Source organism: Kryptolebias marmoratus, linkage group LG14, assembly GCF_001649575.2.
Source record: "Kryptolebias marmoratus isolate JLee-2015 linkage group LG14, ASM164957v2, whole genome shotgun sequence".
Classification (NCBI taxonomy): Eukaryota; Metazoa; Chordata; class Actinopteri; order Cyprinodontiformes; family Rivulidae; genus Kryptolebias; species Kryptolebias marmoratus.
In genome coordinates this window covers 3,578,432-3,591,672 of record NC_051443.1, presented here as the reverse complement: position 1 = coordinate 3,591,672, position 13,241 = coordinate 3,578,432, and the positions used below count along the sequence as shown (strand labels likewise).

Below are 13,241 nucleotides of genomic sequence, written 5' to 3'. Positions count from 1 at the left end.
ATGTGCAGCTGTTCTCTGTGTCTGATCGTAACTTCTGTGGGTGTGTGCTGCTCTGACCGCAGCAGCTTCACACACCGTCACTCCTCTTTGTGCTTGGCTCGAATGTCAGAGGACAATGTGTCAAACACAACATTTGTACTCCCCACTACCTTATTGAGGAGCGTCTCTCACTCACATTCCATGAAATTCCTAATTTCCTCTGTGCAGACATGAGATTTGATCATCATCAGTTTTTATACGTCTTTTTTTTTTTTTTTTAAATCTAAATTTGTTTAAAAATGTTTTGGATTTTTTTTGTTCCTGGAACAAATGCAATGAACTTCTCTGGGGCAAAACTGGCTCATCAGTCATTTTAGGATGATAGTTGTTTGCTGTTGTTGCATTTAGTAAATCTTAATGCTGGGATTTAAATATTAATGAATAAAAAATGCAATATAACATGACTTAATGTGTGATTTATTTTTACATTAAGAGACATCTTTTCAATATTCTCACGTTTTGCAAAAATACTAAATACATCAGTGGATTTTCTGTTTTCTGCATCAGTTGGAACAGTGAGTGGCTTTAAAAATGTTCCATTATTTCATGTGTACAGTTGATGTTCAGCAGGTAATGAAGCTTTTAGTTCATACTAAATACATAACTTTTATTGTACAGAATCTGACTTCAATGTTTAGGAGAGATGGGTATTTAGCTACCAATAATTTACAAAAAATACATTCTAAAAGAGAAAAGTTGAGAGAACTAAAAACGATAAGCCACCAGCTGAATAATGAAGTTTAAACAATTAATATTCCACATTTATTGACCTTTTTAAACTATGTTGACACGTCACAAAAGTCTGAGTCTACCCAAAACGTCTCTTAACTTTACATAAAAAAGGCTTTGCTGTCAGCTGCTTTACTTTTTTGTTTCAACTTCCTCTTCCTTACAGTTCTATAAAAAAGAAGACAAAAACAATCACACATCTTGTTTATGAATATTGACATCTTTAAGTGCTATTTGCTGTAAGTAGTGACTGTTTCCAGCAAATAATTTTAAATCAAAAGTATTGGTTTAAATGTACAAGTTTACACATAAATTGCAATTTGAAAAAGGTTTATCTTGCAGAAAAACTAATTTATCCATTGGGATTGCACTGAATCTTCACTTTGTCGCAGTCTCCCATCCTGAGAAAGCACTTTGGTGACAGTGGAAAGGAAAAACTCAATTTTAACAAGAAGAAACCTCCTGCAGAACCCGGCTCAGGACGAGCAGCCATCTGCTTTGACCGGCTGGGGTTTGAGAGGACAGGAAGGAGACACAGAATGACAGGTCCAGATGTAGTTTTTATTGGAAGAAAAACAAAAAAAAAACACATGTAACTGATAATAATTACAGTAGAGCAAGTAAAGACAGCAGCAGAGCGAGGAAATGTGGTCAACGTATTCTCCGGCAGTCTAAGCCTATTGCAGCATACCTTCCTTTCTGCTCTCGGCGAAGGCCTTCTCTCTGTTACTTCCCCCCCATCTGCTCTGCTTTTTGCAGTGTCTTGTATTGTCTGGCTATTCTCTCTTTCTTTTCCGGAGCCTCTCTTTGCATAATTTCTGAATTGCAAATTATGGATCTGGTCAGCTGGTCTCTCAACACAGTAGATCAAATTTTCTCGATGAGAAGATTGGGCAAAGGAGAGCCCTCTTGCCCCGATGGGACATACCCAGCTGGATACACAATGGATTCCTGGGGCGATTGGAAGATTGTGTGTATATATTGTGTGTCTATACTATTCGTCAAGGATGGTGAAGACGTATACTTAATTGGATTCTTGATAACAGGATTTTTGCTGTTTGGGTATGGCGGTTTCCTGGCGTATTGTGAAATTCGGAAGACGCTGGCAGCTGTTTAGGCTTGTGTGAAGGAATGTGCTGAGCGGTGAACACTCAGACTCAGATGCTGTGTGAGCAGAGACCAGTGACGTGCGGTGAGGTTCATGGTTGGTGAGGCACTGACTCCTTTAGAGTGAGATTTACAAATTTATAAAGCCAAAAGGGTAGCTTATTCCATTGGCTACTGGTTATTTCATATCTCATCAGCGTTCTTCACACACACACACACACTCTCTCACGTACGTATTAAAGATAAGAAAAACATTACAATTACCATTTTGGCAGTCCGACGGAGCAAAACGCAAAAATTAACTGCTGGCAGCAGTGCACGTGACTGTCACTCCCCTCTGTGTAAAAGGACAGCAGCAACAAGCTCCCGTTGGCTCACGGTGATAAATGGGAAGGCCTAACTGATGTGCTGTCCCCCAACAACCTATACTCACCCATCTTCTCTTGTCATGTTTCACAGAAGCTGGATTCCATCAGCCTCCTTGCACCATGAACATGTCCTGGTGGTCCAGCAAAAATATTCCATCCGCTCATGTCGGAACGGAAAATCTCCTGGTTTCCATCCTCTGGTGGTGCGATTCACGGAAGGGGTTCAACGAAAAAGGCCACTACACAAAATGCTGGCACCACAGTGGGACCTGTCGTTGGTTTCAGATGCACTGTGTGACATGCTTTCTAACCCTGTAGAATTGGTTGACATGTGCATGCAGTCCTATAAGACAGCACTCCTTCTGGCACCGTGCTCAGCAGAACGGGTGAATGATATCCATGCACTCTCCGTTCACCATCTGTGTACCCAGTTTGCTTAGGATGCCCCAACCCAGCGTATGTCCCCAAAGTACTGGTTTTATCTCATAAGAGCCTTTCTTTCGAGTTGTCAGCTTTCCCACTGCTGTCTATAGTGACTGCCAATGAGAAGCAGATGAATGCTCTCTGTCCGGTGGCGGCATTATGCATATTTATCAAGTGTGCCCCTATGGCAGGAAAAGCTCTGTCTAAATGGCACCTTTCTCACTGGGTTGTTGAAGTTATTTCTCGTCCTTATGCCAGCAAAGGTGTGCGTGTGCCCAGCATTGTACACATGCACTTAACAAGAGGTTATGGCCACCTGGTTAGCATTATTTAAATGGTGGAGAAATGTTTTACTGCCACCTGGGCATTTCTTAATACATTCATTATCATGAACATCCACTTGCTGGCCTATCGGGGCTGTGATATCCCAATTTCTCTGCATGGGCGACATAATTGTAAGTTCCATACTCAAGTGTTGTGCTGGGTGTACCAACCAAAAGGGAACCGGAGGTTATGAATATAACCAATGTTCACTGAGGTAGAGAAACAAGTCAGCCTCTTAACACAACTGAGCTCAGTAAAGTGAAAGATTACGGTCTAATTTCAACCACATACCTCCTACATCCTGAACTTGGTGAATGACTGCAGTCAAGCCAGTCTCCACTCTGATGCAGCTTTGTTGGAGCACAAATACGTGATATTATGGTGGTCTAACTTATTAGTCGCTTCCAAAATAAAAGCCGACTTCTGAATCATGTTAGTTTCACAGACTGCATTTTACAAGAGGTCTATGATGTGAAGCCAGAAGTCAGTCGGAATGGAACCCATTCATAGGTTTTTTATTTATTTATTTTTTAAATTTGATTTTAATGGGCTGCATGCTTTGAATGCTGCATTTGAAGGCCTGTCGCGTCACAGCCCCACAACGAAGGCCTTCTCAGTTTGAAGACGCATTAAAATATGGCCTCCTTGTCCCTAAAAAAAAAGGCTGCTCCCAGAATATCCTTTGCGAGTTCACATATCCCACATTTCATTGGAAGGTGTTGACAACTATGGGTGAGGAATATAGTTACTCCTATAGAAACATTCCTCTGTGTCAGATTACACTTTTAAGGGTAAGTAGTGAGTTTTATCTCACTTCAGAAGTTAGCAATACAATGTGTAAAAAACTGATGACCTAAACAATAAAAGTTGACATTAAAATAATGAACTTAGTTATGCAATGTTACAGGACACTGAATTTACTGCAGCTCAGTTACCACTTTAGTTAGAAACGCAGCTTTACTTCCAAGTTAAACAGGCTCAGGAGATAATTAGATTGTGTAAAATGTATGCAAATATATTTTCATAATTTAAACTTAATCGATCCTGATTAACAAACTGTCTGGGAACAAAAGAAAATCACATAAATCCAGTTAACAGTGAGATTAAATGTCCCTTGGAGTTAAGTGTATAATTTGCTGCTTGAGAAAAAAATAGTTGATTAAATTTGAATAAACTTTTTTGAGGCCTCAAACAGCATCCTGGAGATTTATCAAAACTAAGGCCTAACTGAAGTGTAAAAAAAGTTGGATAAATTAAACTGTTGATGATTTTTTTTCAAAGTTCCTATAAAAAAACTTCACCATCTATGACAATGTTTGCTTTAATATTATCATTCAGTTTTATTCTTCAGAAGTGTCTTATAAATATTTGAAAACTTGTTTGAGGGATTTAGTCTTGCTGTATTGTTTTACAATCCTTGTGTTAAGACACGAGAGATACTTTATGTCTGAAGAAAATCGGCCTATTTTTTTCTGTATGCCAAAAAAGCTTAAAAAACAAACAAACTGGGAACCAAGTTTGTGAATGTAAATTTATTAAATTATTATTATGTGTGTGTGTGTGTGTGTATATCTTGTTGAGAAAACCAAGTTTTAGTATTCACTCCTTTCAGAGGAGTCTCACCTGACCACTTAGTTTCTCTCATTGGATCTTTTCATGTTGCAGAAAAGACAGACACACAAAAGGAGTCCAAAGCAGAGGTTTAAAAACAAATCATACATTTATTTAAACATTCAGCTGAATGGAGACAACAACTCACCAACAAGAAGCAACAGCAACACGTTCCCAGTTGTGTCTGAAGTAATAACCCCTTTACTTCTTTTTATACTATAAAGCATACTGTCATATCATGATGTCCTGGAACCTTCCGCCTCCTTCACCCCACAGACACACTGTTCTTAGTGATTATTCTATCATAAGCTAATCGTGACCTTGTTTCAGCAATCAAATCATTTTAGTGACATCGAAGTTTGTTTACATTTTGTCATTGACTAAGCATAACCTCATTTCTTAGCAATCAAAGTATTAAGGCTTGATTATATTGTACAGTTTGAACTACATTACCATTTAGTATTTATCCAAGCTTAACATGTTTGCACCTTTGTGAGATCCCTTTGAATGAAACACGTTATAAAGCTGTAATGAGTTTAACAGAAATGAGAAATAAAAACGAACCATACTTTACACCATCGACAGGCATCTCTCCCCTTACTTCACATCAATTGACAGCGTTTTGGTGCTTCAAATGTGCCATTTGTTTATTTTGCACTCTTCTTATTAAAAGTGTGACTGGAATCAAACATTAGAGCTTGCACTGGTTCCACTGCTGATTCTCACATTAGCTCCAAGTGAAACTGACACTCATGTTGTGTTATTTAGTCTAACATGTTACAGTGTTTCACTCTACTCGTCCCTGACAGCGTTGTAATCTTTGCAAGTACGTTATACAAAGCTGTAGTTCCTCAGTATAAACGGCAGCTTTGGTTTTTGTGCAAAAGCAGATTGTAAGACATGTTTGCTTAAGCTCTGAATACCCTTACCGGGAAACAGACACTTGAAATAGAACCGCATCACTGACTTGATAAGCAGAGTGTCATAGCAAACAAATAGCAAACAAATTAACAAAGTCACTTGCTTAGGGTTAGAACCTACGGCTGAGACTCTAACCAGTAAGGTTTGATGCTCCAGGGATGATCTGGAACCAGCCGGAAGCTTAAATGCTGGATCAGCTCATCAAGGTAACCAGGTGCAGCTGGGGACGGAAAAGTTAGTAGCGCCGCCCACAGGCGGAGCTAACTCCAGATCCTCACACTCTCCCCTTGCTTCACGTCAATGGACAGCGTTTTGGTGCTTCATAAGAAATTTAAAGCAACAAGCCTGACCTAAATGTCAATATTAAGTGTGCATATGTACATTTGTTCATTTTGCACTCTTCTTATTAAAAGTGTGACTGGAATCAAACATTAGAGCTTGCACTGGTTCCACTGCAGATTGGCTCACATTAGCACCAAGTGAAACTGACACTCACGTAAGCAGTTGCTTACAGACTTCTTGTTCAGCTTCCAGAAACAGCTGAAGCAACCACCTACAATTTGAGTTGTTTTGTCGGACAACAGGCCAAAGGAAGCATGGAAAGCTTGCTCCCCATCAGAGAATCGAACCCTGGTCTCCTGCGTGACAAGCAGGGATACTCACCACTATACTAATGAGGACACATCCACTGAGTGTAGCTCCGCCTTTACCTTTTTCATACTTTTCACCAAGCCTGGTTCATTTTTGATGCCTGAACACAAGACCATCAGGAAAGAATTNTTTTTTTTTTTTTTAATAGCGGGAAGCGGTATGGATGAATGAAAAAAGAAAAAACAGTTACACAAAAGAGTTTCACTGTAAAGATGGTTTGTAGTTTGTTTTGTTGCAACCTGAAGTGTGAAATAAACTTCAGTGGAGTTTGAAAACAAAATATGAGTTTAGGTTTATGTCTGGTTGAACAACGTTGGTTGTTGATTTTTTTTTTGTGTGGGGGGGATTTTATTGTAATCCATAGGGGGGCCCAGAAGAAAATCTTTGGGAACCCCTGTGTTAGATGGATAGTATGGGCGGTACAGTGGTTAGAGCTTTCTGGGTGGAGGGTGCATGTTCTCCCTGTGCAGACGGGGGTTTACTCTGGTTTCCTCCCACAGATCAAAAACATGCATGTAAGGGTAACTGGGAACTATAAATTGTCCCTATGTGTGAATGGAAAGTGCTCGTTGTTAGATTTTTTCTTGTATAATCATTATTTAATTCTTTTTCAACCTAAATAATAGATTTGTTGCACAACTCATTTTTAAACCTAGTGTCAGCTAATTTAGTTTTTTTTTTGTCAGTTCACACAACTTATAAGAGACTTTTCACAGTAAGGTGGAGTTTTTAAGTCTATAAATATGTATAAAATTGTTTTTTGTGTAATAAACAATTAATTTCTCACCTGATGTAGACAGCTCTGTAATGTCCTCCATTTGAAGAGCTAACGGCTAGTCTGAGAGGGGCCAAGACAAAAAGGGCTTACTGCTGTATTAAGACAACCCCAGTCTCAAAGATTTCATAGCAGTTTTAAAAGCTTTTACATTCCAGGAACATTGAATTACACAATTACACAATTTTCCAGAAAAACTACAATATTCTGACTGGAAAAGCTTCAGGCTGCACTGGACCTGCGTTAATGAGCCACTGCTGTTTGAACCAGTAACCCTGGTGATATTTTGTCTAATAAGCTATATAAATAACTTGTCTACAATTCTATGTATATAACTGCATAATGTAAATAACAGTGTAATGTGAAATTGAAGACAATGTAAAGATTTACAAAACAGGATTCACATAAACTGCTATAAAACCTTTCAGACTGTAGTTGTTTTAATCAACTTTGATTCTGGCCCTGCTCACCAATCCATTCAGAAATAAACTCCTTTACTCCAAACTGAAGCCTATCAAAGAGCCATTTCACAAAACCCCACTTCAAAATGTCTTAATGGTTTTTTTTAAACTCACCACCTCCTGGAAGTGAAGAAATGCATGATCAGGACTGTGTCATACAGGAAGTAACAGGAAATAAACACTAATAACAGCAGATATATCCACATTTCTTCAGCTATTTATGACCATTAAACAGATTAAAGAGTATATCTCCAATTTTACATTGCACATAAATTCCCACTTCATGTAAGAAGTGAAACTTATTATAAACAACAGCAATAAACTATTAAAAGAAGATAGTTTTGTAAGCTTTTTGATGTTTTTATGATTAGTACGGAAAAGACTTGACATTAAAAGTCCCTGGAATAAAAGAAAAACAAACACTCGCATGACTGAATTTTATTACTGAAGAAACACGATTAAAGCACACAGAGTGGTTTGTTCATTATGGTTCAAAAACATGAGATGAAAACAGTGGAGTTAAAACAGCTTTGGCCTGATTTCCCTTTAACTTACTCATTCAGTCTTCATTGTATCTGATAATGGAAAAGAGAGAAGCTGCTTTCTCTCTCTCTCTCACACACACACACACACACACACACACGTTTTTATTTTCAATTCTTCAAGAAGTTTTTCCGCCTAAATGGAAAAATAAAGTGTCAACAAGTTGAAAAGAGTTTCTCACTGCAGCTAAAAAAAGCACAAACACAAACGTTAAGGTAGAAGTTTGTTAAAAACAAACCACAGTTCAGCTTTACTGCTAGTTTTTTATTATTTTCCTGAACTGTTTGGAGGTGAAATGTTTTAGGAAAGGTTTTGCTCCTAACAGTTGGTTTCTGCTGGAGGCCTTTGTTTAAATGAGGCATTAAAGCACAAAGTTTGTGATTTTTATTTATGTTGAGTGAAAGGGCTGCAGTGACCCGTAGTTTTCTGCTAATCTTCACATTTAATATGTAATTAAATATGAAGCTGCTGCATTATGACCTGTTTTTATTCAGCTGATGAAGCAAGCATTATTTCAGAACAATGATCCAACACTAAACAGAAGGTTCAAATCAGAAGGGCATAAAAAACAATCAGCTATCTTAAATAGTATTTTATAATTCAAGTTTACTGAATGTTTTTATAAATAAATTATGTGACAGTAAATTAAAATCATGAGATAAAGTCTTAAACAAGATTTTGTTTTTACAAGATCTCAAGTCTAAAGTGGGGAATATTAAAACCAATAATCATGCTATTAAATTTAAAATGATTTTCTGTAGTCAAAAAAGTCATTTGATTTAATTGATTTTATTCGTTTGTAATTAGTAATTCTACTTGGAAAAAAAAATCATAAAAAGCAGTTTATTATTTGAGTTTAGTACATTATTAATTAATTAGTTTCTTCACAGTAAAGGTATGTCATCTGTGATTGACTGTAAATTGTTAAAAAGAAAATATTTATACACATTATATTTTGTGCTGTTCATGTTTGTAAATTGAGATTTGATGCATCATTTTCCACACAGGCCTCCTAAATTGATGCGTGTCAAACATGACAGAAAATATCAAAGACAGTTCCAGGTTTCCTACACATTTCCAGGAGAACATTCCAAACTTTCCAGACTAATTTCAAAAGTTTCTGTAGACTTTTTCAACTTTTTTTATGTTGAAACATCTGTAAATCTGTACGGTGGTGATTTTAATACTTTATTCCTTACAGTAAAAATAACCAATAAAAATGAAAACCCTTTGTGTGCTTTAGAGCTGGGCCACCTTGGTTTCTAACACATGGTTAAAGATTTGCAGTTACAGCTGAAACCAGATGTTTAACCATTTTTTTCTCACCGTCTGACATGAAATCATACTAAACCTTTCATTTTTTAGGTCAATTAAGATTCCCCAAATCATTTCTATTTGTTAAATGCCAGAATAATGAGAGAGAGAGGTTCTTTTTATTGCTTTCGCCAAAGTCACAAGTTCACATGCATTTTCTTAGTATGTAGTATAACTGTCTTTAAACTGCCTGACTTGAGTCAAACATTTTGGGTTTCCTTTCACAAGCTTCCCTCAATGGTTGTCCCATTCCTCCTGACAGAACTGGTGTAACTGAGCCTTTTCAGCTCTCCATGAGATTGAGCTCAGGCCTTTGTGATGGCCACTCCAAAATATTGACTTTCTTGTCCTTGAGCCACTTTGTAACTAACTTGGCATCATGCTTAGAGTCCTTGTCCCTTTGAAGACCAATTTGAGCCCAAGCTTTAACTTCCTGGCTGATGTCTTGAGATGATGCTTTAATATTTCCACATAATGTTTCTTCCTCCTGATTCCACCTATTTTGTGAAGTGCACCAGTCCCTCCTGCAGTAAAACATCCCCACAGCATGATGCTGCCACCATCCCAGCTGGGACGGGGTTCTCAGGTTTGCAAGCTTCCCCCTTTTTCTCCAAATGTAACGCTGGTCATTATGGCCAAACAGTTAAATTGTAGTTTGGTCAGAACACAGGACATGTCTTTGTCCCAGTGTGCATTGGCAAACTGTAATCTGGCTTTTTATGTTGCATTCAGTTCCTCTCAGAGTGGCCTTTCATTGTGGTTAATGACTCTTACCAGCTTCGGCAGGATCTTAGCAAGGTCTTTTGCTTCCGTTTTGGGGTTGATACACACATTTTGCACTAAAATACGTTTATCTCAGGAACACAGAACCTGTCCTTTCTGAGCAGTGTGTTGGCAGGACATTCCCATGGTGTTTATTCATTGTGTGTAATTATGAATTTGAAACCTTAACTCAGATGTTGTCAGCTAACCTATCAAAAGCTTTTAAAAACATGGCATCATCATCTGGGCTTTCCCAAATTGTTTAAAAGCATAGTAATCCTAACGTATGCAAACTTGTGACTTTGAGGAAAGTTAACAATTTTCTAAAAAAAATTCTCTCTCATTATTTGAACATTTACCAAATAGAAACAATTTGGAAATCCTAAATAACCTAAAACAGGAAAGGTTCAGGTTTTTTTTTTGAAAATCTGACATACTTTATGTAAACTGGCACATGTGACAGAATATTTGTTAGCATAAAATGTGCTAAACTTGGGTGTCATTTTCTTTCTTAAAGCATTTATGCTCAGTCTGGTTCTGGAAAAATAAACAATGATTAAATCAGGCAAAAACAAAAGAAATGTTCAGTATATTTTAGTTCAAAGTTTTTAGATGTATACTGCATGTCCAGAATGTTTAATTTGGAATTTTCTAGTCTTCTAAGTGTCATAAACATACTGTTTTTTGTCTCCTTATTTTACATTTGTTTTGTTTTTATTTAAAGACACCAGGAAGCCAGATGGAGTTCATCCATGTCTGGTCTAAACGTTCTCGATTTAAAACTCAAAAGTGAAAATACTGATGGATAAACTCTTAAACTTCGGGGCTTGTTGTGGTAAATGTACCAAAAGTTAAAATCACGACTGTCCATTCTTTACGTACAAAACGTGAAAATTGTTTTGGTTGTCTGAATAAATTTAAAAAGTTGGAAATGATTCTTTAAGAAAATGCAATAAAAGAAAAAAGTCTGGAAACATTGTTATTCCATACTGTGTTTTCATTACTTCATATAAAAAAACTAAAAGCAAATTGAAGTCTTTGTGCCTGTAAATCTGGAGGAAATGAGTGTTTATAGGACAGTGTTTTACTTTGACTGAAATGGATGGATGAAATTAAAGAAAAACTTTTTAACAGAACAGTATAACATTCCTTTTCCATCAAAATAAATTTGTAGCAGACCTTTTATCTTTGCTCTCACTTACATTCTGTTTACTCTAAACCCTCTGCAACATTAGTTTCCTGTAAAACCAAATCACTTCCTACAATTTTAAAAGCTGTTCAGTCTTTTCAGCCATCTCTTGCTGACATGGATTCTTCCTCTGTTTAATTAGAAGTTTTAATGCATTTCTTCAGGAGTCCTCTCACCTTGAAGCACATTATATTTCAGCTGCAGTACGAGTCGCTGGTGGTAGTTTGTTGTGCGGTGGAGTGTTACGTGTTTTCCCGTCCGATGCAGGGACTACATGTGCTGTAAAGCCTCCTGGGCTTGTTCTGTGTACACGTCATCTTTTCGTGTCCAAGGGTTGAAGCCAGCGTCGATCTGTGCGCTTCGCTGCGAGCTGCGCTGCTTGTCACGAGAGAAGAAACTAAACCTGGAGAGAAAAGACACAAGGTGGAGGTTTCATGGCAGCACGAAGAAAATAAACTTTGGACTGATCAGCAACATGTAAGGCAGTGTTAAGTTATATTATAGCAGCAACATATCAGTACCGTGCTGTGTCAGGTAAATAATGTTGATGGGTTGGAGTATAACTATGGTAAACATATGCTGAGGTTATAAATGGAATAAACAAACATTGGTGTTTACTTTGGTCACTTTGGAACTTCAACTGTTATATTATTGATTCATACTGACAATAAAAGCAAAAAGAAGAAGAAGAAAAAACAATTAACAAAAGCCCAATCCTAGAAAAGATGAGACACTGTGGTTAAACAAACACAAACTAAAATAAACTAATTTCTATGAGTTATCTTGACAGATAAATAAAAGAAAGGCAAATTTTGAAATATTATAATAAAAGATTGAATTTCATACCAACAGCTAGTTAAAAAAATGGACTGGACTACAACAATTATTCTTGTTCTAGTTTCCCCAACCCCCGGGCCGAGGACCAGTACCGGTCCGTGGGTCATTTGGTACCGGGCCGCACAAAAAGAATAATTAACTTACAGTATTTACGTTTTTTTATTTTCGGAGTCTGAACAACATTTATTTTGAAAAACTGACCGTATTCTCTCCACTACATCAGTCTGTGACTCAGTCTATATGCGTGTCAGGACGCTTATCTAGGTCACATGATCCGTTACCGCTGAAAACAAACCCACAAGCAGCAAAATGACTAAAAAATAAACATCTCTGGAAGCCCTAGATGGAACTGTCTCGTTACTGAGAATCAGGCACAGGGCTCCCACTGATTCAGCGTTATGATAAGTTGTATTCTTTGTGGACTTTATATGTGTGGTGTATCTTATTTTAAAGGACATGTTTAAACATCATCATATTGACCAGAGAACATTAGCGGGAGGAGAGGGTGTTACTCATGATGCTAACACAATACCAGGAGAACCAGGAGAACTTTGAACATGTTCCGGGGGAGGTGGGGGACATTGAGTCCGAGTGGGCCATGTTCCGTGCCTCCATTGTTGAGGCGGCTTATCGGAGCTGTGGCCGCAAGGTGGTTGGTGCCTGTCGCTGCGGCAACCCTCGAACCAAGCGGCATGTGGCTCGGATGGTCGCTGAGGTCACTTGAGTAGTTGGAATCTTTTATTACCATTAGATATTTAAATTTTTATTTTTGTTTTTGCTGACCACCAGGGTGTAAAATTGTTATTTATGTGATGTAAGTATGGGTGTTTGTATATAATACTTTTTGTTAAATGGGGCAGACGTTATAAGATTTTTTTCTTCTTTCTAATCCTTTTCATTTAATGAATTTGTGTTTTTTTTTGATTAAATGTTTTGTCTTTTAATTAAATGAAACGAAATAAAAAAAATAAAAAAATAAAAATAAACTCTGGCATGGGAGGAGTTTGGAGAGGCCATGGAGAAAGACTTCCGTATGGCTTCGAGGCGATTCTGGTCCACCATACGGCGTCTCAGGAGGGGAAAGCAGTGCAGCACCAACACTGTTTATAGTGAGGGTGGTGTGCTCCTGACCTCGACTCGGGACGTTGTGGGTCGGTGGGCCGAATACTTCGAAGACCTCCTCAATC

General features: G+C 37.7%; 1 protein-coding gene and 1 non-coding gene across 8 annotated transcripts in view; both read right to left on the bottom strand.

Annotated features, from left to right (window-relative positions):
* Positions 1 to 6,130: 6,130 nt before the first annotated feature.
* Positions 6,131 to 6,202, bottom strand: trnad-guc. The gene has a single exon. It is a non-coding gene; the product is annotated as a tRNA-Asp (tRNA).
* Positions 6,203 to 7,831: 1,629 nt separating this feature from the next.
* Positions 7,832 to 13,241, bottom strand: part of rilpl1 (Rab interacting lysosomal protein-like 1) — a 55,552-nt gene continuing 50,142 nt past the window's right edge. For 5 of the 7 annotated variants that reach the window (XM_037979437.1, XM_017436759.3, XM_017436761.3 and 2 more), the window contains one exon: positions 7,832 to 11,620. In XM_037979437.1, the coding sequence (XP_037835365.1) occupies positions 11,488 to 11,620 (133 nt within the window). In that variant the 3' untranslated portion in view covers positions 7,832 to 11,487. The remainder of the gene's footprint in view (positions 11,621 to 13,241) is intronic. The other 2 variants (XM_037979436.1, XM_017436766.3) reach the window with 1 other exon arrangement.